Source organism: Mixophyes fleayi, chromosome 5 (assembly GCF_038048845.1).
Source record: "Mixophyes fleayi isolate aMixFle1 chromosome 5, aMixFle1.hap1, whole genome shotgun sequence".
Taxonomy (NCBI): Eukaryota; Metazoa; Chordata; class Amphibia; order Anura; family Limnodynastidae; genus Mixophyes; species Mixophyes fleayi.
The window spans coordinates 99,510,659-99,537,711 of NC_134406.1; the positions used below are offsets into that span (position 1 = coordinate 99,510,659).

Here is a 27,053-nt window from a genome sequence, read left to right on the forward strand (position 1 = left end):
TGTCTGATATAATTTCTGATGATATGTCTATAGGGGCAGGCCTTTCAATGAAATCTGTGCCGGTGAATGAAGGTGTCACTGCTGGAGCTCCCGGTGTGCTAGTAGGTGATAGGTCCGAGAAGGCTGCTAATACATGTGTGGTCCCGGACCTTGCAGCCCCAGGGAGCTTGTTGAGCGGTACTTCCTCAGGAGGCATTGCAGATGTTACAGATGTAGTTATTGATAAAGGTATAGTTAATAGTACTAATAATGCCAGTAACAGTATTTCAGATATCATTGATGGTAATGTGGATATGGTTGATGTTGACAATACCATGTATGGGGTGGAAGAGAAACCTACAAGTACGCTGTTAGTAAAACATACATGTGGGTCAGGTAATATACAACGTAAGAAGGTGGGAGATAATCCAGATATAATAGTGCCTAGTCTGGTTCAAAATAGGATCATTGAAACTATTTATGGGCCTTTGGCTGTGTCAGACAGGGCTAGGAGGGCGGCTGTTCTGATAGAAGACACAGCCAAAAGTATGCCTAATATGTTGGCTGATGGTGGGGTGGTGTTGGATAGACCTGCAGCCCAAACGGTAGCTTCTGAAGTGGCAGGCCCCTCGTCACGACAAAACCCTGGTGGGAATATTTTTATACAGAAGGCTGTCACTGTCCAGCACCCGGTGGTAGGACTTGGTCCCCTCCCGGGGGTCGTATCATATGCGGGTATAGTATCCGTCCAGGGTCTAGTGTAAATATTCAGAGTATGGGCCCTGGCCCAGTGGGGGCACAACCTTTTAAACGCCGTAACGTAGTTCAGTTGAAATTCATGGGTAAGGACCCCCCAAGTAGATCAGATTTTTTGCGGGTTTTTCTGGACTCATTTAGTTTCGTTCCAGCGGATCTCTTTGCCTGCATCCACCCGGTTAGCACTGCAGAATATGATGTGAGTTTCGTATCCTACCAGGGTCTGCAGACTTTTTGGAACAGGTGGGGTGGATGCAGGGAGAGAGATCCGTGGATCAACTACAGGGCGATCCCCATAACGCGCCAAGAGCGTGTAAAGATAACCATCTTAGTAAGAAACGAGTCCATCCCGGCGGCAGACCTAGGGTTTTGGGTTAGGAGGTTTGCTAAAATGATATCCCCATTGGTAAAGGTTCCCGATCCAAGCCATGGGGTCTGGGGTGGCGGTTGGTCCACCATGGTAGACCTGAAGTGCACGGAGGCTGGCCTGGTGCATTTACCATTGGCAGCTTTTATTGGTAGGGACAGGATTCAATGTTTCTACCCAGGCCAGCCGAGGATGTGCCACAGATGTGGGGACTTCCGCCACCTCAGCGCCAATTGCCCTCAACAAAAATGTGGTCACTGTGGTGACATTGGTCACGAATCCCGCACATGTAATCAGATCAGGTGTAATCTATGCGGGGTAATAGGACACCCGTTCAGTAAATGTCCCCATGCGGCCCACAATACTGTAATCACGGATGTGGAGATTGTAAGGGTGGCTGAAAGTATGGAAAGGGTCGAGTCTATGGTGGGATTGGTGGACCCCATTAGTTGTCCAGCCCCTCCGCTTCCTGCCCCTCCGCTTCCTTCCCCCCCTGTTGCCAAGCCATCGGTGACACCGTCATCATCACTAGCAAAGGTCCCGGCAAGCCAATGGACTAAACAAAGGGGCAAGGGTAAAAAGAAGAGAACTGAAGGGGAGGGGATAGTTTTGTCAAACAAGTTTCAGTTTTTGTCCAGCGAAGAGGAGAGCATGGAGGAGGGAGATATCGTGAGGGATGAGGGGGGTAACTTGTTTCAAAGAGCTAAGTCAGGCAGGAAGCAGAGAAAAACCTGAGATCTACCATTGGGGGAAGTGGCAAAGATTGTAAGGAAGGCTAGTGATAAGGAGGTTGCTAGATCGTTCTTGAAGGATAAGGTGGCATCCCCATCTGGCCCCCATTCTGTGGAAGACCTTGTCCCCCCACCGACACAGGATTCCCCCTCAGCCCATCCCATAGAGGTTAGCCCCTCGGACAAAGCCCCGGAGTCTGTAGTAAAGAGGGACTCAATTTTGGGTAAGGACCTGGCCTGTACTTCTCACAAGCAGGATCCCCCCTTGCGTCCTTTTCCTGTAAGTCCCGATCCCCCTGAGATTTCCTTCTGTGGCCCCCCTGATCTTCCCTCAGGTCCGGCAGGGTCATTGGGAGCTGAGCCCTTGGGTTTGGGAGTCCATAGTGGGTCGGTAGGTAAGGTGTCTGGGTCAGTTGGAGTCCCCCCCTTAGAGGAAGAGGTTATCCTCAGGGGGGAGGAGTCTCTGCCAGCAGGCCTAAGCTACAAAAGATTTGGTTCCTCGGATGAAGGAAAATAAAAAAGAAGTGAGTTGTTACTACTGTCTATAGCTCTGAAGGATGGCTTCCCGGCCCATTAGATTTGCCACTATTAATGTGGCGTCTATACTTTCCAAACGAGCTCGTTTTATGGCCTTTGATTTTTTCAGCACGGTTGAGGCTGATTTTTTATTTTTGCAAGAGACCAGATTGGGTCAGCTGGCTGACTTACATAAAGCAAAAAATGAGTGGAGGCGTGGGCCCTCCTACTGGTCTCTTGCGGCCGAGCCGTATGGTGGGGTGGCGGTGCTTTTTACCGGCATGATAACCATCCAGCGAGTCATTGAGCTTGAGGTAGGTAGGTGCATGGTCTTAGATGTCAATCTGAGGGGGCACGACCTGAGGTTAATTAATATTTACAGTCCCCAAACAAAATGGGGAAGGAAGTGCCTCTTCATGGAGATAAAGCCATATCTTTTTACAGCCCGGCAGATAGTCTTTGGTGGTGATTTTAACACCGTCATTAGGACAAAGGATAGGGGAGGTTCAAGGACTTCTCTGGGCTGCGATTCCCTTTTTCTAGTAAGTATGGTTAGGCAGGCTGGTCTGGTGGATGCACACATTCGTCATTTTCCAGACCACACGGGTTTCACTTTTTATAGAGGTAGTTGTAGGTCTAGGATAGATAGGTTTTTTGTTAAGGAGAGCTCGAAAACCTTGGCTCCGGAGCTGAGGCCGGTAGAGTTCTCTGATCACGTTTACCTATCTATGTCCTTGAATGCTTCGGAGACCCTTCGGAAGGGTAGGGGTCTTTGGCGCCTGAACTCTAAGCTCCTAGAGGAGGAGTTGATAAGACAGTCTTTTAGGGACTTTTTTGAATCCCAGGAATCACTTTTGGAGGCAGGTTGGAGTAGGTCTGAATGGTGGGAGATGCTGAAGAAAAGGACCCGGAGCTTTTTTCGGGGCCTTGTAGCCAGAAATAACTTGTTAAAAGAGAGCACCTACATGGCACTGAGGAAAAAACTTGGGTTCTTGATCTCTGGCCAGGGGGATAGTGGGGAGATCCCCCGGGTGAAGGCTCGGATGAGAGAGATACAGTATGACCGGTATGCGTCCTTGGTTCTGGAGAGGGATTATGGGAAGTACCATTCGCCCGATCCTTTTCAGAGCTGCAGGAACTCGGTAGATGCTAAGGAGGTGAGGGGCTTGCGCGATGCTGAGGGTGTCCTTAGGGAGGAGAAGGAGGGCATTCTTGGTGTTGTGCGGTCCTTCTATTCCGATCTCTTATCAGAGAAGTCACTTGACAAAGAGAGGATGGACCAGTTTTTGAGGGAAACTCCTGGCCTTGGTGATTTTAGCGGCCTGCTTGAGTCCTTGGGCGATGAAATAACGGTGGACGAGGTCAGGATGGCGATAGATGGTTTATCTGTCAAGAAAGCCCCAGGCCCAGATGGTCTTACATCTGAGTTCTTTAAAATCTTTGGGGACATCCTGGCTCCGCGTCTCATGGAGGTTTTTAATGAGAGCCTGGGCAGAGGTTTATTGCCTCCCTCCATGAGGGTCTCTGCCCTTATCTTACTGTCCAAGGGGAAAGATCAGTCATGTATTGAGAACTGGCGCCCCATCGCTCTTCTCAATACTGACAGGAAGATTCTGGCGAAGGTGCTTTTTAATAGAGTGATGCAGGTTTCCGGCCAGTTGCTCTCTCCTTCTCAGCACTGCACTGTGAAGGGCCGAAGCACTTTCAGTGCTGTCCTGACGGTGCGGGAGGCCTTTGAGCGGTGCCGTGCGGAGAAGTGGGGGAAGTACCTTTTAGCCTTAGATCAGTCAAAGGCTTTTGATAGGGTAAATCATGAGTACCTTTGGGCTCTACTTCTGTGGTATGGTCTTCCAGTGCGGGTGGTGAATTGGCTCCGTACCATTTATAGACAAGCCGAGAGCTTCCCTCTTGTGAATGGTTGGGTGGGTCAGTCCTTTGAGGTCAGCTCTGGAGTAAGACAAGGTTGTCCCCTGAGCCCCCTCCTGTATGTGTTTGCCATAGATCCCTTCGTCAGAAGGGTTGGTGGTAGCTCGTTGGGAGGTGTGCTGTTGGGTCCGGAGTGCCCCTTGAAGGTAGTGGCCTACGCTGATGATGTTACTGTTGTCTTGTCGGAAGCTGAGGAGGTAACGACTCTGGTCCGTGGGTATTCTGAGGCCAGTGGCTCATTAGTAAACCAGGAAAAGAGTAAAGTTTTCTGGATGGGGGAGGAGGGTTGTGAATTCAACCTTCCAGACAGTCTTCCCCGGGCGAGTGAGAAGATCAAAATTTTAGGGATTCATTTTGGCCCTGGTGATTATGCCAAGCAAAATTGGGAGTTAAGGCTGGAGGAAGCTTCCCGGAAGGTAGTGAGCTGGAAGAGGTGGAAACACTCTCTCCGGGAAAGGGTGGACCTGATCAAGACCTTCCTGATCCCGGTATTCCTGTACATCAGCTATGTGTGCCTTTTGCCGGAGTCTTTATGGTCTAGGGTTTATGCAGTTTTCTTCCAGTTACTCTGGGGGAATAGGCTGAATCTGGTCAAGCGGGCTGTGACCTACCGACTGAGGAAGGATGGGGGCCTGGGTATGATTAACCCTGTGCTGTTCTTTATGTCAACCTTTCTGAAGTTGCACCTTAGTAGTCTCCTAGTTGAGACCCCTCCTCAGTGGGTGGGAGGCTTCAGGGTATGGGTGGATCCCTTCCTCAGTGCATGGTATGGGGGAGGCACCGTTAAGAGCTTCCGGGTCCGGCATGGGTATCTCCCGACCTACGTTTCCTTGGGATTGAAGGTGACAAGGCGTTGGGGCTTAGGGGCGGGGGAAGTTGGGAGCTCTTCTAGAAGGGAGTTGGAGAAGAGAGTCCTGCACTCCCACTTTTGGGTTCCGCTGTCACTGAGAGACTGCCCAGGTGATGTGAGTTCGGTGGGGCTTTCCTTGATTAACTCGAGGAGAATCCCGTTGAAGCTTCAGGACATTGCCTGGCTCTCCTTTCACGGGAGACTTTATGTAAGAGGGAACCTTAAGCACAGAAATGCTGATGATCGTGGCTGCCCACGGGAGGAGTGTCTAGGGGTGGAGGAGACTATGGACCATTTCTTGCTCGAGTGTCCCTTTAATGTAAAGGTTTATAAAAGAGTCTCCAGGTCGCTGGGGATCCCCTGCCTTTCGGGGCTTAGTTACCCTGAATGGGTCTACGGGGCATTCAAGGCAAGGTGGAGGGCTTTTGATTTCTGTACACTTTTTTTAGTCAGTTTAGTGGTCAGGTATTTCACGTGGAACGCACGGTGTCAGGTCACCATCCGGCAGAAAGTCCTTCCCTGTGAGGTAGTGGTGGAAGATATTCTCCACGAGGTGTGGAAATTGAGGGGCATGGAGGGTCGCCGGATGTCCAATGCTAACTGGCTCAGGCTGTGGCGGAGTCTGAGACCTCCTTAGGGGGTCAAAGTCTGGTGCCTCTCCTTTCTAAGTGGCTTCTCTTGCTGTCCTTTCACCCCATTAGATTTTGTGTGGTGGAAATTTTTTTCAAGTATGGCTTACATGCACCTACAACTAGCTTCTTAGTGGGATACGGTGATGTATATGAGTTGGGTTTGTTGTTTGTATGGTGGCACCTTCTTGTTTTATGTGATTTTATCCTTTTTTACTGGACTTATGAATTGGGCAAATAGCCCTTCTGGACTTTTGGTTAAGTTAGGCAAATCAGCCTTTGATTTCATTTGGTCTTTTTTAATATAGGTTGGTGCCACCTTTAGTAAAGTTTATTGGTTTTATTGTTTCATATGTAATGTTATGTTGCAAGTTTTAAATAAAAAAACATTAGCAGGACAGAGCACAGGACAGCACCACTGGACTGAGCAGGACAGAGCACCGGACAGCACCACTGGACTGAGCAGGACAGAGGACACCACCACACCCTCCCTCTTTCGTCTCCAATGCCCGAGTGAAGATGGCGGCGGGAAGCAGGGAATAATATGAATCCGGATCTCACGAGATCCGGCGGCGGGATGATGACGTTTTGCCTCATTCTGAGTTTTGCATCGTGCGGGAATCCCTGAACAGTGCTTGGATCCGGGCTCGGATCGGCACTGTTTGGGGGTGTTCGGATTTCAAAAATCCGAACCCGCTCACCCCTAGTTTGTCCCCTTTCTAATTGTTCAAATCTGTCAATTTTTTCTGCCTAAATTTAGCTGTTGTTCAAAACACCACTCCCTGACCAATCAAATTACCGCTCTCAATCACTTTCCCTGATTTATGTGTTGAAAATCCCAGCCTTATATTGTGCAGTGTCTAGGACAGTGATTCCCAAACTTTTTCAGTTCGCAGCACCCTTAGAGTCTCCATACTTTTTTCAAGGCATCCCTCCAAAATAATTACCAAGCAGTCCTGTTTTATAAGTATAAGTCAAAATAACGTAATAAGTATTTATGTCAGGACAGAAATACTTAGTAAGTTGTTTGCAAAAATAATACACATAAATCCAAGGGAAAAGAATATTTTTATATATTTTTTTCAATTATATTTCTCTCAAAGAATAATTTACAGCTAATATTAAGAGGAATAAGATCAAACAAAATAAAACAAAAACATGTACAAAAATCATCACATTGTGCGCCCCTTCATCCTCACACTGTGCACCCCTTCATCCTCACACTGTGCACCTCTTCATCCTCACACTGTGCGCCCCTTCATCCTCACACTGTGCACCCCTTCATCCTCACACTGTGCGCCCCTTCATCCTCACACTGTGCACCCCTTCATCCTCACACTGTGCGCCCCTTCATCCTCACACTGTGCACCCCTTCATCCTCACACTGTGCACCCCTTCATCCTCACATTGTGCGCCCCTTCATCCTCACACTGTGCACCCCTTCATCCTCACACTGTGCGCCCCTTCATCCTCACAATGTGCACCCCTTCATCCTCACACTGTGCGCCCCTTCATCCTCACACTGTGCACCCCTTCATCCTCACACTGTGCGCCCCTTCATCCTCACACTGTGCACCCCTTCATCCTCACACTGTGCACCTCTTCATCCTCACACTGTGCGCCCCTTCATCCTCACACTGTGCGCCTCTTCATCCTCACACTGTGCGCTCCTTCATCCTCACAATGTGCCCTCCCTTATACTCACACTCTGTGCCCTTTCAGCCTCACACTCTGTGCCCTCCTTCATTCTCACACTCTGTGCCCTCCTTCATTCTCACACTCTATGCCCTCCTTCATCCTCACACTCTGTGCGCCTCTTCATCCTCACACTCTGTGCCCTTTCAGCCTCACACTCTGTGCCCTCCTTCATTCTCGCACTCTGTGCCCTTTCAGCCTCACACTCTGTGCCCTCCTTCATTCTCGCACTCTGTGCCCTCCTTCATTCTTGCACTCTGTGCCCTCCTTCATTCTCACACTCTATGCCCTCCTTCATTCTCACACTCTGTGCCCCTTCATTGTCACACTCTGTGCCCTCCTTCATTCTCACACTCTGTGCCCTCCTTCATTCTCACACTCTGTGCCCTCCTTTATCCTCACACTCTGTGCCCCTTCATTCTCACACTCTGTGCCCTCCTTCATTCTCACACTCTGTGCCCTCCTTTATCCTCACACTCTGTGCCCTCCTTCATTCTCACACTCTGTGTCCTTCCTCATTCTCACACTCTGTGTCCTCCTTCATTCTTTTGCCCCTGCGTTGCTGTTTCCTCTCACCATTTCCCCTCTGTTTCTTTACTTACCATACTTGGCCTTCTTTCTTTTATTTCTTCTGTCTTCTTTCTTTCGGCTCCTCTCTCCTGCTGCTGCTCACTGAATATGTCCAACGTGATGACGTCATGCCCGACATTCAGCGAGGAGTGAGGAGGACGCTGGGTCCCGGGCGCCGCCAAATTGGTACGTTTTTGGGGTTTTTTCCCCCTGGCCACGGCACCCCTGTGACAGTACCGCGGCACCCCTGGGAACCGCAATGCACACTTTGGGAACCGCAAAGGTTCCGTGCTGGGACCACTCCTTTTTAATATATTTATTAATGACCTTGGTGATGGTTTAGAGAGTAAAGTTTCTATTTTTGCAGATGACACTAAACTCTGTAAGGTAATAAAATCAGAGCAAGATGTAGCTTCTCTACAGAGGGACTTAAATAAACTGGAGGATTGGGCGGCTAAATGGAATATGAGGTTTAACACAGATAAATGTAAGGTTATGCATTCAGGGATCAAAAACAAGAACGCAATCTATAAATTAAATGGAATTAATTTGGGAGAATCTATAATGGAAAAGGATTTGGGAGTGCTCGTAGACAGTAGACTTAGCAATAGTGCTCAATGTCAAGCAGCAGCTGCAAGGGCAAACAAAGTATTGGCATGCATAAAAAGGGGCATAGATGCAAGGGAAGACAGTGTAATTTTGCCACTGTATAAATCGTTGGTAAGACCTCCTCTTGAATATGCAGTACAGTTCTGGGCACCACTCTATAAAAAAGATCATTAAGAACTAGAAAGGGTTCAGAGAAGGGCGACAAAATTGATAAAGGGTATGGAGTCATTAAGTTATGAGGAAAGGTTAGCCAGTTTAGGCATGTTTACTTTAGAAAAGAGGCGTCTAAGGGGAGATATGATTACTATGTACAAATACATTAGGGGTCAATACGGAGAGCTTTCATGGGAACTTTTTACCCCAAGGACCATACACAGGACACGTGGTCATCCCCTAAGGTTAGAGGAGAGGAAATTTCACAACCAGCAAAGGAAGGGGTTCTTTACAGTAAGGGCAGTCAAGATATGGAATTCATTGCCAGGGAAGGTTGTGATGGCAGATTCAATAGATATGTTTAAGAAAGGGTTAGACAAATATTTAGCGGAAAGGTGTATCCAGGGATACGACCGTTAATTTAAAATAATGGATAGTAGTGGATATAGGGTAAAAATTGGATTGCAATATTGAGTCTGGGGGGATTTTCAAAATTGAAACAGATGGGCGGTTGCCTACTCTGGATTAATTTCAAATATAAGTGCAGGATCGCAGGAGATCCAAAATAGGTTGAACTTGATGGACTGGTGTCTTTTTTCAACCTCATCAACTATGTTACTATGTTACTATGTAATAACAATAGGTTTTGATAATTATATACAGCATTATATATATATATATATATATATATATATATATATATATATATATATAAAAGTTAACCCGTGCATGATACTCATGCATTCTAGTCAAATCAAGATACTTAAGGTCTTAAAAAGGTTCTTGTCATGTATTTGGGCCTAGCCCAGGCCTCCTCAGGGGAAGATCGTTACTTCCCGACGCAAGCGCCCTTTTTAATGTGTGTTCATGAGGTAGAATTACCTCACGAAAATGAGTTTGAGCCCTACCAAATTTCCGCCCTTTTTGAAATTTTTTTCCCACACACACTAAGAATTTAGTAGGTCAGTGTATAACTCTGCCCAGCAGGTGGCGCTGCAACTTGGTTTTTTTTCCCACACACACACAGACAGACAGAGGCCACTAAGCATTTATATATTTTATATATATATATATATATATATATATATATATATATATATATATATATATATATTTTTTTAATTTTTTTTAAACAGGTAAAAGCTATAAAAGCTAATAAAAAATCTTTAGAAACTGGCACTGTTCTTGGCACTAGGGATTATTGGCAGGGCTTTTATAGAAGGCATAAGGTGCAGTGATGCTACACCACATGGGCAAAACTCTGAAAGCACTGCATGCAAGTAAGAAACTACTATGCCATAGAGTTGGAGAGATGAAAAAGTGTCAGGAGAGGGAAGGAAGCAACCAGTTTAATATTTTTCAAAATAATTTTAGCACTAGGTGGCAGTGTCTGCCTATGGTGGACATACAACAACAGAACAAGTACAGCTTCCATGCATGCTAATAAATGCAAAAATGACAGGAAAAAGGTCATTCACATTTAAATGTTTGTTTAAAACATGTATTGAAAAAATATAAACAAAATGAAAAATGCAAAAACAGGATATTGAACTTCTAACATGTCCAAAATGAGCCTCTCATATATTGATCCTTCCCAGATCCACCATTTAACAACCCTAACACCACTTTCCTCTGATCACCTGCCATGTAACTTGCCTTTTTTTCCATCACATTCTATTATCTCCATCTGTCAACTAATTGGGCTCCAGGAAGGGCTAGATAATGTATAAATGTGTAACAGGTGTTAGGTAAGTGGTGGAAAGTTAGTTGTGCTTTTGTATCAAACAAGGTAAGCTGAGGTTTGGCTGCTTTAAAGGAGTGTCAATGTATGAAATGTTAGTGCATTAGTTTTGTTTTTATGTTGCATCTTATTAGTGATACTTTTGTAGTAATTTATATAATTGTATTTAATAACCTCTGCAGTAGTTTTTGTGCTGTTTTGGAATATGCACTGTACTGGTCTTGTTGTTAAGTGTAAGTCATGTAATGCATAGATGCTTTGTGAAGAACAGTCTATTAATGGTGTTTATGAGCTATATTATTTTAAAGTATGGGATTATGCATAATGCTCAGTGTCCTATAGGTATATTGCTTACTTGTACTTTTCTGGCTCAAGGGGCTAGTGCTTCTAGTGGTGAAACGTAACTGAGTGTGTAAGGCCCATTGCTTAATATACAGCAGTGCTTATGCTCTGAATATGCTGCAATTGTTTATTAGTATGAAGGCTAATCCGTGTGACCTGAGTATTTCCATTTGTATCAATGTGCCAACATGGAGTGATTTGAGTGTTGTGAACACTTGTGCTAGTGTGATGCCAATGTTAGGGGTTTAGTTCAGCTAACCAATGGCTAGTTTCTTGTAATTAGTGCAACCATATTAATATAACCCCAAAGTGTGTGTGTGTGTGTGTATATATATATATATATATATATATATATATATATATTCTGAAATGCTTGTTGGGCAGGGCATACTATTGAGATGTATCTTTCTATTCATTTTGTCTATTGAATTTTTGTACTTTTCATCCTGGTCTATTTGGTGTGTGTATATGAAAAATATATTTATATATAATATATTCCAATAGTTATTCTCTATTATCCCTTGCATATCTAATGACTGACAAGACTACTATTGCTTTGCCTAAAACTCCAGAGGAGACTGAATTTAAATCTTTTCTGGTTTTTTTTTTTGGGTTTTTTTCTTACTGGAGCTGAATATGGAAGGATTGTATTCTGTTTACACTTTTTCTGTTACTCCTCCTGTAATTGGAATGGCCTGTCTGTTTGTATCATATGAACATGTTGTCGAAGATAAAACCTTGTTTAAGGCAATAGTTCTATACAAGTAACTTATTTACTTTATTGACTGTTGGATGACACTGTTTTATTTGTGCTTATGGGGAATGCTTTTCACACTGATGAGGAACAAATACCATATGACTGACTTTTAAAATATGTAAAAGCATGACTAACACACCCTTTGTTAATATCTTCTGTTGCCTATTCAAGAAAATAATTACTGCTATATTTGACATCTATACCATACAATGAGAAGACTGGCTTAAAGGAATTTAGTACCTCTACGCTGAGGCAAATATTCTATTTATACCTGTCTGTTCACTTGTTCTTAAAGTAAATGTGCTTTGTGTATCTAAAATAGTAAAAGATTGCCAATCTCTTTACCTTCCAGCTGTACTGCCACATATATCAATAAACAGGAATGGCAGGCACACTTGTATAATCTATTAATCTGTGAATTCAGATAACAAACTGTCCTCAACACCCTGTGATTTTACATGAGCTGTCAATTAGAGGTCTTAAACTCTCTCTAGAGAATACTAGGAGGTACACACCCGAACAGTTACAGAGCTTCCAGTAGTGTAATACTCCGCTGCATTCAGAGAGGTAAACACAGCATTAGTATTGGAGGCTTGGACGGCGCTTCAGTGCTCCACAGTGCGTACAGTAGAAGACAAGGACATACGTAAAACGAGAAACGATAAGGCAGACAAAATGAAGGGAGACATGAAAAAAGGGTATGAAGGACCCTGCTCATTAGAGAGCTTACATTCTAAAGGGAAGAGGGCACAGATGAAACAAGAGGAGTGAGTATGACTCAGAGTGGAGATTTGGATAGTTGTGAGGGTGCATTAGCGATTTGATATGTAGGTAGTGAACCAGGAAAGGACTGTCGCGAAGGCCAATGGAGTGAAGGGTGTGTAGGAGAAGAGGGTGATCAACAGTATCATAAGCAGCAGAGATCTGGGAGAATGAGTGTGGAGAAATTACCATTAGATTTTGCAGTAAGTAGATCATTGGTCACTTTTGTGAGCGGTTTCAGTGGAATGTTGGGGGTGGAAGTCTGATTGCAGAAAGTCAAGAATGGAATGAGAGAAGAGAAAGTGAAATAGGCATTTGTACACTAATCGCTCAAATAGTTTGAAGGCATAAGGGAGGAGAGAAACAAGGCGGTAGTTGGAGATAGAGAGGCTGGATTGAGAGATGGTCTCTTTAGAGTAGGTGAGATGGGAGCATGTTTAAAGGAGGATGGAAATGTGCCAGAGAAGAGGGAGCAGATTGACTGGGAGAGAATAGGGTCGAGTGGACAGGTTGTAGGGTGAGATAAGTGCACCGACTTTGTCTTCAGTTACTGGAGAGATTGAATTGGGGAGTGTAGGAAAAAGTGGGTAGAGGGGAATTTGGCATGAGGAAATATCTTGTCGAATGGTGTCAGTTCTGCCTTTGAAATAGGTGGCAAAATCATGAGCAGGAAGGAGGTGCAGGTGGCAAAGAGGTGACGTGGGTTAGAAGAATGGGTGTATAGTACAGATTTTAAAAATGTTTGGCAATTGAAAGGGCAGTGCTGTAAGATGAAAAGATAAATTTATAGTGGAGGAAATCGGGATAGGAACGAAATTTCCTCTAGTGGTGCTCTGTAGTGCGCAAGCACTTTTGCAGGTAGCGAATTTGTTTGTGTCATGGCTGGGGTTTGGATTGTCAGATTATATGTAGTAGCTGTAGCTGCATTGTCTAGGGCTGGTGAGTGTTTTGCTATAGAAAGAGGCAGCCTGAATAGGACCGGACAATGCAGTAATTGGAGAAAATAGTTGTATTGGTAAAAATTAGAAGTGGATTGGGTTGAGTACTTGGGTTTCATTGTGTACGTGTGTATTTGGGTGCAGGGGGAAGGACATGAGGTAAGGTGAGGTTGAAGGAAAGGAGGTTATGGTCGGAGAGCGGGAAGGCTAAATTGGAGAAACTAGACATGGAGCAGTAGCGGGAGAAGACACGGTCAAGGGAGTGCCCATAACAGTGGGTGGGAGATGAGGTCCATTGGGAGAGACCAAAGAAAGAAGTAAGTGAAAGAAGTTTAGTGGCAGAAAAGACAGTTGGATTATCAATGAGAATGTTGAAATCGCCTAGTATGAGTATAGGGAGGTCAAAGGATAGGAAATAAGTGAGCCAAGCCGCAAAGTTGCCAAGAAATTGGGAAACTGGACCTGGAGGGTGATAAATGACAGCAACACACAGGTGGAGAGGATAAAATAGACAGTGTGTACTTCAAAGGAAGAGAATGAGAGGGAGGTTTCAGAGGGTATGACTTGAAAGGTGCAGCTTGGAGAGAGTAGAATGCCTACTCCACCACCGTCTGTTTCAGGGTGTGAGAGTATGGCTGAAGGAGAGGGCTGCAGGGCATGTAGTGTCAGAGGAGGTGAGCCAGGTTTCTGCAATGGCAAGGAGATTGATTTAGAAATTAATAGATCATAAATGGATGTAAGTTTGTTACAAACAGATCTGGCATTCCATAGTGCACGGGAGAAAGGAAGAGAGGGTAGTGGAGATATGTGGATAAGGTAGGTACGGTTGGAAGTACAGGATGGATGGAAAGGCTTGGGGTGCTGTGAGCAGATAATGAGCTTTGTGCAATGCCCAGGGTTGGGCGAGATGTCATCAGCAACCATGAGAAAGAGGACATGCAAGGAGGATTTGTGAGTGTGAGGTTTATTTCTGTTTTATGTAGGTTGGTGAGTGGTGTGTGCAGGAGACACAGCAGTTCATGCCTACAGACTAGCGATGAGGCAAGTAGTGAAGGGGAAATCATAAGCTGGGATGGAGGAATAGGATGATGGAGAAAGAAAAGGAGTTTAGAGAGCAGTATGGAGACGGTAAATAGGAGAGACTGTAACTTTAGTAGGTGCATGATGGAGAGATGTGAATGTATGTGTATTAGTTAAGGTAGGTAATGAGTAGAAAGGAACAATTGATCCAAATTGTGTGGGGCAATGGAAGAGGTGAAGGATACTTTACCGCCCCCTGGCTGGGGTTAATGAAGTAGGCAGTTGCTGTCGCTCTGATACGACAAGGTCAAGGATGATGCTGACAGTTGGGTGTGGAGGGTCCAGCAGCCAAACAGATAACAGTGAACACAACTGAACTCGGTGAGTAGCTGGACAGATGTTGAAATGGCATTGACAGCTGAGAACTGTGGGTTCCACAGCTGGACAGAGATGGTAGTTCTTTAGATCCTAAAACAGCCTTGTTTTTTGGTATGAAGTTGATCCTCAGTGCTGCTGTGAAGTTTGTAACAGTATTCAAAAATATACAAAGCGTTGTTTGTGAGAATAAGGAAAAGTGGGAGCTTGGGCTTAGAGCTGAGCCAGTGTACAGCATGCTCCAACTGCTGTCCGCTTGCCAGCGTTGGAGTCTACTAAAAGGAGGTAAACCCTAAATCCTGCAAATCTTTATTTTACCAAAGCCCCTAGCTGGTTAACACTATTGCAGGTGGGTAGCCATCGTCGGGGGGGGTGGAGGGCGGCACCTCCTGTGAAGCTTACAATGCAAGCAAGTGCAGAGAATCCCAGGACCGACTTGGCAAATAGTAAGACTCCTTTTACCGCTGCCAGCCAGCATCATTGGGGAGCTGAACATCGCTCAACTGCCCAGTGACTTTTTTTATATTTTGCCTAATAAAAGATTTTCTATTGCTGCGTACCAGAGGGCCCTTGATAAATAGACCACTAAGGTTGATTACCACTGGCATTGTGTTCAATGCTATTGATGTTGCATGTCAACACTCTTATATTTCACATGCAGTGGGTAATGGGCACCTGCCGTGAGATTTAGGATGCTTTAGATTCCCCTTATGAATGCACTTATGGTGTCCACAAATAAATGGAGCAGCGTTTGGAAACATGCGCACAATACAAACTCTCCAAACTGCAAGCGGTCGTGAGTATTGAATCATTGACACCAATGGGTCCTTTCCCGTACCATTAACATGATTTTACTGATATTTAAGAAAAAAAAAACTAGTAAACCCATATTTTGACACTAGTTTGTAAAAGCCCAAATATAATGGCATATATTGATAAACATGCGGCTACATATGTCAAATGCTGGACAGAGCCTTGGGAAACAGCTGCTTGCGTCTTTCGTTGGTCTAGAACTTTGTCATCTGTTGTCTTCATAGTAAGCAATCTCACTACTGCTATGCTCTTCTTTGACATGCCCAGTTTTTGTTCTTTTGTTTGTTTAGTAAATGTGTTTCGGTTAAAGAGAACGATGGTCTACTTTGCATCCAATTTTGGAGGATCAGGTTTTTTTTTTTTTAGCAGCTGAACTAATGACTAGTAAGAGCTTCTGCCTCTTGTGATACTCTTCTCTTGTGGTAAAGTCCCTAGAACTGTTTGTTCATTCAAGAATGTATGGGACATAGTTAACGAAGTAAGATTGTGTGGGGTGTTTTTGTTTTTTGTGCCAAAAAGAATGGATGATGGGGGCCGTCCATACACAGTAGTAAAGATCTGCCTTACTGTGATTACATTTGTACAGGAGTGGGAGGGTGAGAGGATTGACAAATCTTTAATGCAGAGTTAAATAAGTTTTGTAAAATTTAGAAGAAAGTGTTCTAGGTATTTTACTGCTGCAAGTGTGCAGAATAGAATACAGTTTTGTAAGACGGAAAGCGAGGAAGCCACTGAGAAATTTCATTGGTGATCTCAGAATGATCAATTATCTCCCCGAGATGGTTGTAATGGCCGGCAATAGCTCTGAGAATTGGAGGGGGATGGACAAGAAGGTTGTCTAAGGGATTGTCAGTCCAATTCAGAGAATGTCCATCTAAATGTTTAAAATAATGTTGTGCCCGCCCCCCAACACACACTCCATGATGTAAAAAGGTAGTCAGTCAAGCCAATCTAGAATTCAATATTTGTAACAAAGGGTAAGTGTGTGTGTGTGTGTGTATTGCTCTTTCTTCAACTTTGTCTGAGGATAAGTCAAATCTCCATAAGGTGTAAATATTCTAATAAATAGAGCAAACTGGTGATGCCATCTAAATCACATTTGCCCTCCCTATATGAGGTGTTTCCAACTGACAGGCAAGTTCCTTTTCTAGCTTTTTGATTGCCATAGTAATATTTCAATAATATAAACTGGTGAGGTTCTTTGGAAGTTGTATTTCTAGATCAATAAAATGTCTTTTTTGCCCATTGTAATGAAGTCCCGTCCCCTTCCTACCACCACAATGGCTTAGATCAATTGGCCTTTACGAGGATAGGTATGGATTTCTCCTTGATCATAAAACATCAGATCGGTCCAAAGAATCTGATCTTTTAAAAAATGGAATTTTGTTTTCTTTGCTGTGCTTTCTTTTCAGTGCTTTAAATGTAGGTGAAGTATGTCTTGTCTGAATAAATTGAGCCTATGTTGTCTGTTTTGTAGAAGATCTGTCCTCCTTGTAAGGGAAAACTTGTAAGTGTTTGGTCTACTACATGCGTTCACTCGTAAAACATGTCACTAGTATCTGGAAAATGAGCTGTTGAGAGAATTCATTTCTCTTCAGCAGTTTGTGTTTAAATAATAAAAAATACTGTCATTCTCTAGTTCAGGCAACAAGACATCAGATAAATTACATGTAGGTGCACACTCTGCAAAAACGAGGGACATGTGTGTAAAAGAGTTGGGCTTAAATATGCCTACCAAAACGGTCTGCCTTTTAGAACCTTTTCAGATACTGGAAAATTGATTTTTATTTTTGTTCCCAAACACTGTACCTTGGTTCTTTAGCTTTAATAGGTTTGTTAATGTTTCTCTCCCACTGCTGAAAATTTGACACCATTTGCATAGAGTGTTCATTTTGACCTTGGCTGATTTAATAAAATAAAATGTTTTGTACATTTTTATATACTTGTAGCTGAAAAATGAACACTGCAGCGCCTCCTCCAGAAAATGGGCAGTATTCTACATCCCAGCAGAGACCCTTCTTTTATGCACAGCCAACAGCACAACTACCTTTCCCAAATCCTTGGTACTTAAGCCAACTCTACAATCCATACTGCATGCCTGGAACCGGTAAGTTTTGTTGCGGAAAATCAAAATTTCATACTGGTGTGAAGGTTGCACTCTGTACATTTCGCCAAGGTAATCAACAACATACAGAAACTTTTCTAAAGCTAAACAAAATGTACTGGTATATAAAACAAGAGCTCTTCTCTAGCACTGTGTAAGGCCTTTATATAGAAATACGTTGAAGGGACTGTATTCATCTTTCCTCTTTTTTTTTTTTTTTTTTTTTTTTTTTTTTGTTATGCTGGTTTTAAGATATTGAGATTTTTTTTTTTTTTTTTTTTCTTCCACTATAGGCTACAGAGGAGGAAATCCTTATTTCCCGTACTATTCTGTTGCACTCCATGAGTACCCTGGATTTTATGTTCCACAGCATCAAATGAACATGAGAATGAACAGAAGACCTCATTTTAATCCCAATCCGCCCTCCCCTATGTTTTACCATGCCACACGGTTTAGGCATTACAGTAGTCCAGGGCGCAGAACAGAAACCAAAGAAACCCAGACAGACCCAAGGCAGCCTGAATATGTACCCAAAAAGCACCAGGTTACAGAAAGTAAAGTCTGTGATGCAGGAAACCAAGTATCCAATTCTTCTGGCATTAGCACAGAGAATGAAAATAGCACTGAGAATGTTGGAATGACAATATTACCAGCGACTACACTACCAGAAAGGGACTTTCACAAAAATGCTTGCAATTCATCACAATATCGAAACATGCCTCCAGGAAGCTATGCATATGAGAAAGAGGAGGTAAGAATAGAGTATGGAAGTGGTTCCCCTGCTGCTATACAGATGTGGAAATCTTATAAAGAAACAATACCAATTTACGATGTGGCAGTTGTTAAAGAGATACCAGAAAATGTAGTGCAGCGTGATCTGTATTGTGAGGGTGTATTGTATGGCCCTCGCCCAGAAGGAGAAGAGATTGCAGTGCAGAGCGTCGCCTTTTCAAGTAAAGATGAGTGTAAACAGTCTCCCTCTCCTAAACTCTGCCTTGATGCTGTACAAGAAACAGAAACTTTGTCTTCACTTGTGCAGACCAGGGAGCAGAGGCTTGAAGCAAGTAAACCAGATAAACAGAGTCTGAAGTTAAAGACCTCTGTGGAGGATGAACCTCAATCTGTGCTGCTAGAACATATTGAAGCTGTCCACCCTATTTTCGATGCCCAAGAAGATTCTGAGGGGAGTGATGCATCTGAAGAAGCAGCCAGTGGACCAGATATAAGTCCAGAAAAAGTAATTCAGAGCCAGTCTGTATGTAATGGAGGGCTGAATGTAGCAAATACTAGTGTCTGGGCAGATGACACTGTGCAGAAGATTCTCCCTTCACCAACGTGGCTGGCTTGTTTTGATAATGTAGAAACAAACTATGATTATGACATGTATATGTCTCAGAGGAAGCAAAAGCGACCAAGCATATTGAGTGTAACATCTGAGGAGCTTTCTTCCAAGGATGAAGGGTCATCCATGGATAATGCCTCCGTTTCTTATTTTGTGCCCGATTATATGCTTAGGAAAGGTTTGTATGCTTTCCGAAAAAATGCTGGGAGCTCAGAGAGGGAGAGAATTCAAAGCAGCGGCTCTCTGAAAGAGGACGAGTTGCCAGTGAAGCATGCCAGCAGCCAGTACAGTTCTTCTAGACTGAAGGTTAGAGATGTTTCAAGCAGGAGTCGCCCAATTGGTGTACCTGTAAGAGGTTTAAGCAAGAGAAAACTTTATTCTGTTAAAAAGAAACCAAGGAAGAGTCAGTCTCTGTCTGAACCTGAAGATTCTGAGGAATATTGGGTATTGGAGGAAGAGAACGTACACGATTTTGATATAGATGACCAAAGTGAAGATGAAGAATATTACTTTCAGGAAAACATACCAAATCAGCAGCTGGACCTTGGTAAAGGTAACTTCTTTAAGCAGATTGCTCAGAAAAGGATTTTGTGGAAACCTCCAAAAGGGGCGTTCCCAGCCCAGCTTGTTGGGTGGCCTGTCAAAGAGAAACTAAAGGTGAAGAAAAAGGGTGCATGTGAAGCTCTGGGGCAAGTGCATCGTCTAAAACAGTGTGAATATAGTGACTATGAAAAGCCCGACCGAGGATACAAAGAGATGACTGAACAGAAGAAATCTCTGCAGAAACCAGTGGGTGGTAAGTTAATTAGTGAAGAGTCTTCTGCATATGGTCTTCCTCTCCCTACACAGATAACTTTTTTTGCGAAATCTGCGGATTGGAAAGCAATAAGAATCTACTTCAACAGTTTTTAGGAATTTGTACTTTTTATTAATTTCAAACTACTTCAAAAATCTTTGGAGGCTGTAAGCGACTGAAATTTGTATGAACTCTGTACAAATACGCAGTTTGGAGGTATCCTGTGTCTATGAAATGGAAACAACCTTTTTTTCTTTTTTTATTTTCTGTATCTGTGCGTGCATACTGTCAGTTGGCTTGTTTAGTGTTACCAGCCAACACAGTTTATCTATGCAAGGTTGATATTTAAGGTATTAAAGACTTGTCTTCCTCAATATTTTATCTGCTTCAATTAGGAAAGCCTCAAAAGAAAACACCTGGGGCAACTGTTGAAGAGTACTGGGTTGGAAGAGGTGCTAAACCCAAATTCTGCAAACCTGCATATTATCTGCAAGATCCAGCCAAAATCAAAGAGCAAGGTATGTTATGCAGGTTAATGTCGGTACTTTGGGGATAAGAGCTGTAGAACGCAAGTGCATCAAGATAAGTGAAATGGTGTTTGCTAGACCACCATTAAGTGGAGATGAATTCAGCCACTTTGGAACACAGTTGCAGTGCACCTCAAGACCATAAAACATGTTACCTATAAATTAATAATCCCTCTTCATACAGAGTTTCTGTATATGTATGGTTAACCTTGAATGCTGGAAGATGGTTGTGTTCAAGCAGCCAGTGTTACCTAATTTGAGGTGTATGTTGGCCATGTTTACAAGTGGCTGAACCTCGGCACAATGGACCACTGGAGTAAGACATTAGCCTTATGTTTGGTGCCACATTGTGGTGCAATGTGTTTGTTTTGTTTTCCTGTACCATTTGACCCAGAAGGGTTTCCTGTTACTGTTTTAATATTGCTACCCTCAACTAGCCTACTATGTCTATCCTTATTGCATGTATCTGTAACATGGTGTTAGAAGTTATCAAGCCCTCGAATGATGTTGCTCACTGGATTTGACAAGTTGTGGTAAGCTCTGATGGCAGGATGAGGACTGGGGATATTGGTTGCATTAAAGTTAGACTTTCTTATTGACCTTTTTAAAGGTATCCTGAAGGAATAGCACACTATCAGGGCAACTAGTAATGGTAATCCTCCCCAAGATGGCATGCAGATGAGGGGCAATTTGATTATTAACTTGGGGGGGGGAGGGGTAGATATCTCAGAGCTGAGTTTGAAGAATTTGCTTTGGCCTCAGGTCTTGACTACAAGCCAGTTAATTGCAGATGGCCATCTTGAGGATGGTGATGAGCAGCTTGAACCTTACAGATGGACAACAAAAGGATGTAAAAGCCACCTTAGATGGGCTTACCTTGATCCTGAAATAAATGTGATCAGACTGGTCCATTTTGGCTACATAAAGCAAGATGAAAGAGAACCCGGTCTGTATCTTTGTTGCCTGACTGAGTGAAAGCAATAACATGTGAGGCACATGTCTTAAAAACAAAAAAACTGTTTAAAAAAATAAATAAAAAAAATAGTGGCATAAATAGGGAGTGCACACTCAATCTGTTAAGATAATGTAACTTAGATTTGCCAACAGCTACTGAGCTGTGTCGTACAGATATGAAATGGTCAATTTTTCAGGAAACGGCTTGAGGCAGATTATTTTGTCAATGGATAACTGCTTAAGAATTGTCAAGAACTTGCCAACAGCCAAATACACAGCTTGCAAAGCCTGTTGCCAAATGCATAGATAAGGGAAAGAACAGTGCCCAGCTTTTTGGGGAAAACTCGTAGATCTTGTGGCATTACAAATCACTTAACTATAGTGTGCTTGTCAAGCAAGAGATGGCATTCAGCAGGGAAAGTAAAACCTTTAGAAGAAACCATTCCTGCTGATAAACCTTTACCGTGCTCAGGTGAATTGCTCAACAATGCATTGGTACTATGAGATGAGCAAACCACTTATTGCCTGCTGATCTTAACTTCAATAATGGGCAACCCTGCCAGTTAGCATTTGGGGCAACATGTGATGAGTCTAAGATCGGAAGCTAGCACTTAGAATACTACAGCTTCAGTTTCTCATCACTTGGCAGTAGCGTTCTGGAAAGCTGATGAAATCATTGAGGGAGTTCTGAACACTATATCATGCCCATGTTGGAGGATGTTTTATACAGGCTGCCAAAACCATGAGTTTTCATGTTGGTTGATGCACAGAATTCATTCCTACAATGAAAGTTGGAAGAGAGAGCAGATATACAGTATCACTTATCCGCAAAGTAAGCTAAAAGGGCTCCATTATCATGGTCCTTTCCTGTCCTCTGATCTTTTCTGGGTCAACTTTCAAAACTTCTTCAGAGTGACCTAGGAGATGTTAAAGCTGGTGGATTGGGAGTCTGCAGTGTCTTACATATTTCTGACATATCTGTTCAAATTCATGCCTCAAATTTCAGAGGTGTGTGTGACCCTGTGCAGACTCCTTACCATGAAGGCAATCTTGCAGTGCCTTCCAAAACATGTGCAGTGCAGGAAATAAAACATATTAGTCAGCTACACCTGTGTTTAAGTATTACAATATTGCCAGACTAGACGTCAATAGTGTCCACCAGACCGACTCCATTTATACATAATGTATAGCAGGGCCGGTGCTAGCTGTCGGTGCCCCAAGCAAAGTTTCAAACTGCCGCCTTTTCTATGTGTTATGCCCTAACATGTACCTTCATCACACTTCTCCCCCTACATCACAATTTTGCCCCCCTGCATCACAATGTGGCCCCCGCAGCACCCCCTGATTAACAATACCCCCCTTGCAGCACACTGGCCCTCCCCACTTAATGTACCCCCCACAGCACAGCCCCCCCCCCTGCTCAACAATGCATTCACCCCCCCCCCTGCTAAACAATACTCCCTCTTCCCCACAGCACACCGCCCTGCTGTACCTTTTTACTTACCTGCTGGACCTTTCCTTCATGCTGCTGCTTTTCTCTGGCAGGCTGCTCACTGACTGTCAGGTGACGATGACCTCACTCCCAACAGTCAGTGAGAGGGTGGTGGGGGCGGCGATCAATCGCCCCACCCCCACCATGGATCTGCAGCTGTGCGGCGGCCATGGAAGGTAAACTCAGTGGCCACCGCACAGAATTACACAATGTGAAATATTTCAGTGGCACCCTAGGCAGCTGCCTAATGGTAGTGCTGGGCCTGATGTATAATTAACTTTCAGCTGTGTTCTAGTACATTAAAGAAAGGTGTATGTTAGAGGTTGGCCTTTTGTTTGGGGCCACCTTGTGGTGGAATGTTTTAGTTTGCCTGTACCTTTAGACATGGACTAGCATTTTGTTTTATTGCATGCATTTGAAAAATGCCTAAAGTTTTTTTTCTAGCATTCTCAACAAGAATAAATTTGGTCATACAACTGACTAATGTGTTAATTCTAAACAAATTTTACGGTCTAATTTTTAGACAAGCCTCCAAAAAAGAAAGGAACGTTCAAGTCTTCTAAAAGAAAACAAACTAGAATTGATGCAGAAGAAATAGAAGCATGGGAGATTCCCAGGTCACTTTTGTACAGAGGTATAAAGCTTCAACTATTTGTTTAAATCACTTTACTAAAACTTGTTACATTGAAATCCCATCTACTGAGCTACATATACACTTTGTTTTACTAAATATTTATTTGGCATACTGTTGAGGTTACCTGCTCCACCCTCTTTGACAGTTGCCCTCATTGTGTTGGTTTTTAATTAAACAAAAAGTGCTTGGCAGATTATGTACTTTCAGATAGCAGAATCCCGAGTGTCCAGACTTCTTAACAGGTCAGCATATATCCCAACAGTTCCCACCCCCCCCCCCCCCCCCAAACCCCCAGTCTATAATTGAGGCATCATTTTTTGTTAAAATTGAGGTATAATTGAGTATTGCTTGTTAGGATCGACTGGACTTGTATTGCATAGTTTCCAACACTGAATTAGGACAGAATAAGCCATGCTCATAAACTATTTTGGGGTGATATGCTGCCTAGTTTGTAGTCCTGCCCCTTTTATGGACCCTAAATCAGGACAGTTATAAGGTATGATATTGGGAACTAGATATATAATAGAGGAACCACTAGTGTAGCAGGGTGTGTAGAAATTACAGGAAATGGGAGTGAAGGGGGGGGGGGGGCATATGCACCACACCCACTGCAACCATTGTGCATATAGGATGGAGCATAAGCAATGAAACCTAAATCTGCTCTTTCCACATACATGCAAACATTTTGTTATGGGGCCCAGCAAAGTACTGTTCAACTCCTGGAGGTATGTTATATGTTTTGAAGGGTAATAACGGACATGCTATACTGTTCCATATACATCTTGACTAATATTGGTGGACTTAAAGTATAGAATTGCGACCACAGAGTTTAGATAATTAAGTTCTGTGTTCTTGTAAAAAGACAGAAATGGTAATGGTCCCCAGGCTTGTATGTTCAATATATTCATGGCCAAAAGTTTTTTGAGAATAACACAAATATATTATTTTTTTTTTACAAAGTCTGTTGCATGTTTTTATGATGGTAACTTGCATATTCTCCAGAATGTCCCGAAGAGTGATCAGATGAAATGCAAATTTTAAAGTCCCTCTTTGCTGTGACAATGGACTTTATCCCAAAAACATTTCCACTGCATTTCAGCCCTGGCACAAAAGGACCAGCTGACATCAGGTTAGTGATTCTCTCATTAACACAGGTGAGAGTGTTGATAAGGACAAGGCTGGAGATCACTGTCATGCTGTTTTGAGTAAGAACAACGGACTGGGAGCTTTAAAAGGAGGGCGGTGCTTAAAATCATTGTTTTTTTTTCTCTGTTAACCATGGTTACCTGCAAGGAAACTCATGCAGTCATCATTGCTTTGCACAAAAGGACTTCACAGGCAAGGATATTGCTACTAGTAAGATTGCACCTAATTCAACCATTTATCGAATCGTCAGGAACTTCAAGGAGAGGGGTTCAATAGTTGTGAAGAAGGCTTCAGGATGCCCAAGAACGTCCAGCGAGCACCAGGACTGTCTCCTAAAGGTGCTTAAGCTGCGGGATCGGGGCATCACCAGTGCAGAGCTTACGCAGGAATGGCAGCAGGCAGGTGGGAGTGCGTCTGCACGCACAGTGAGGTGAAGACTTTTTGAGGATGGCCTGGTGTCAAGAAAGCCAGCAAAGAAGCCACTTCTCACCAGGAAAAACAGACTGATATTCTGCAAAAAGTACAGGAATTGGATTGCTGAGGACTGGGGTAAGGTCATTTTCTCTGACTAATCCCCTTTTCAGATGGTTTGGGGCATCTGGAAAAATGCTTGTCTGGAGAAGGAAAGGTGAGCGCTACTATCGGTCCTGTCATGCCAACATTAAAGCATCCTGAGACCCTTCATGTGTGGGGTTGCTTCTCAGCCGAGGGAGTGCATTCTCTCACAATTTTGCCTAAGAACATAGCCACGAATAAAGAATGGTACCAAAACATCCTCCAAGAGCTACTTTCCCAACCATCCAGGAACAGTTTGGTGATGAACAATGCCTTTTCCAGCATGATTGAGCACCTTGCCATAAGGCAAAAGTGATAACTAAGTGACTTGGGGATGAAAACATCGAAAATTTTGGGTTCAATGCCAGGAAACTCCCCAGACCTTAATCCCATTGAGAACTTGTGGTCAATCCTCAAGAGGCGGGTGGACAAACAAACCCACAAATTCTCACAAACTCCAAGCTTAGATTAGGCAAGAATGGGCTGCCATCAGTCAGTATGTGGCCCAGAAGTTGACAGCATGCCAGGGTGAATTGCATGGCAACATCTGACAAAGGTATAAAAACCCTGAAGCCACAAACCTTGTGAAAAACAATACTTGTCGTTCTCCAAACTTTTGGCCATGACTACTTCTCATACATGTACTAGAAAAGTAGCCATGCCTAAGAAATGGTGAATAGCTGGACTATGGCAAGAAAATGGGCACTAGAGGTAGTTAGGTGGTTATGGAAGCTGCTAACTTAATCTACAACATTTGTAAATTTAGCAATGTATTTAATAACTGAAAACAATAACTTTTTTTTTTTTTTTTTTAACCACATTAGGTCAAACCTTAAGGAGAGGTGGCACCAAGAAGAAGTAGTGCAGCTGCTTATTAAGTGTATTAAAAGTATATTTATTTCTTAATGTATCTGTGTGTGTGTGAGTTTTGCATGAAGCAAACATTTTTTCACTCCTGAAATGGAGTCCTACCTACCCACTGATTTATGTAACCCTGTAGTTTTTTATGCACCAGAGGGGAAAATGAGGCTAAAGTTCTGAAGGACAGACACAATGAATTTATTAAAGATTATGGCATTTTGAAAACAAAAATAAAATTGCTAGAATGGCACATGACAGAAAAAAAGCACTTTAATGTAAATAGCACTGAAGTCACATGAATAACTGCATCAAATAAAAGTTTAATATACTTGCAAAAGTTGTCTATTTCTTTTCCACCAATGATACGAGATCTGGGAATAAGTGTTTTGGTAAGTGTTAATTTCTTTATTGCTGCAGTGAGAAGCATGTAACTTCACTGCACAACTTTTACCTTGACCCTGCGTAATCCACCCTATAGTAGACTGGTTTTCTCAACTGGGTTGTTCAATATAACTTTTATTGTCTGTTTTATAAGTCAGATGGGAGATTCTGTAGGCAGCATACTTTAGCCGCCTTTGCAGAATATGGCTGGTGTTTAAATAAACAAATGTGGGCATTGGATCAATTATGAATATTTTGGGGGTTCTGGATGAAGGTGTCCTAATTTTTTTAACAGGAGGTCTAAAAATAACAAACCCCAAAGTATAGAACTATAAACCTCCCGGTATTTAAATCCTCCTGCTCTTTAGCCATGTCTCTCATAGTGAGGGGTATATGCTTGTTGCATTCATGCAGTGATGTCATAAAATGAAAAGAAAATTGACCCCCCCCTACCATAACTTAAGCACTTTTCTCCTACAATAACTGATCATAGTGGAACGAGAATTTACTAAGCCTCTTGGTAGAGGTAAGTTTTTTTTTTTTTTTTTAATACCCTTTATTTACAGATGCCTTCAATATCTGCCTTAGGTGGAATAGCGTTACTCAAATTTCTTTATTTAGGCTTCAGATCAAATATAGAAGGGAAAAAGTGCATATTGAGTAATTAAAACAAATGAAGGTCTGTTTGGAACCCTTTAAGGATCATCCACCCTACAAGAAACATGCTGTAGC

The 27,053-nt window shown here is 43.1% G+C and overlaps 1 protein-coding gene across 1 annotated transcript; it reads left to right on the plus strand.

Annotated features, from left to right (window-relative positions):
- The first annotated feature begins 10,541 nt into the window (after nt 1-10,541).
- LOC142157714 (uncharacterized) lies at nt 10,542-26,266 on the plus strand. The gene is made up of 6 exons (XM_075211288.1): nt 10,542-10,570; nt 17,479-17,636; nt 17,927-19,771; nt 20,167-20,289; nt 23,268-23,378; nt 25,904-26,266. Exons 2-6 carry the CDS (start codon nt 17,486-17,488, stop codon nt 25,939-25,941), a joined length of 2,268 nt encoding a protein of 755 aa, XP_075067389.1. The 5' UTR covers nt 10,542-10,570; nt 17,479-17,485; the 3' UTR covers nt 25,942-26,266.
- Nucleotides 26,267-27,053: the final 787 nt, after the last annotated feature.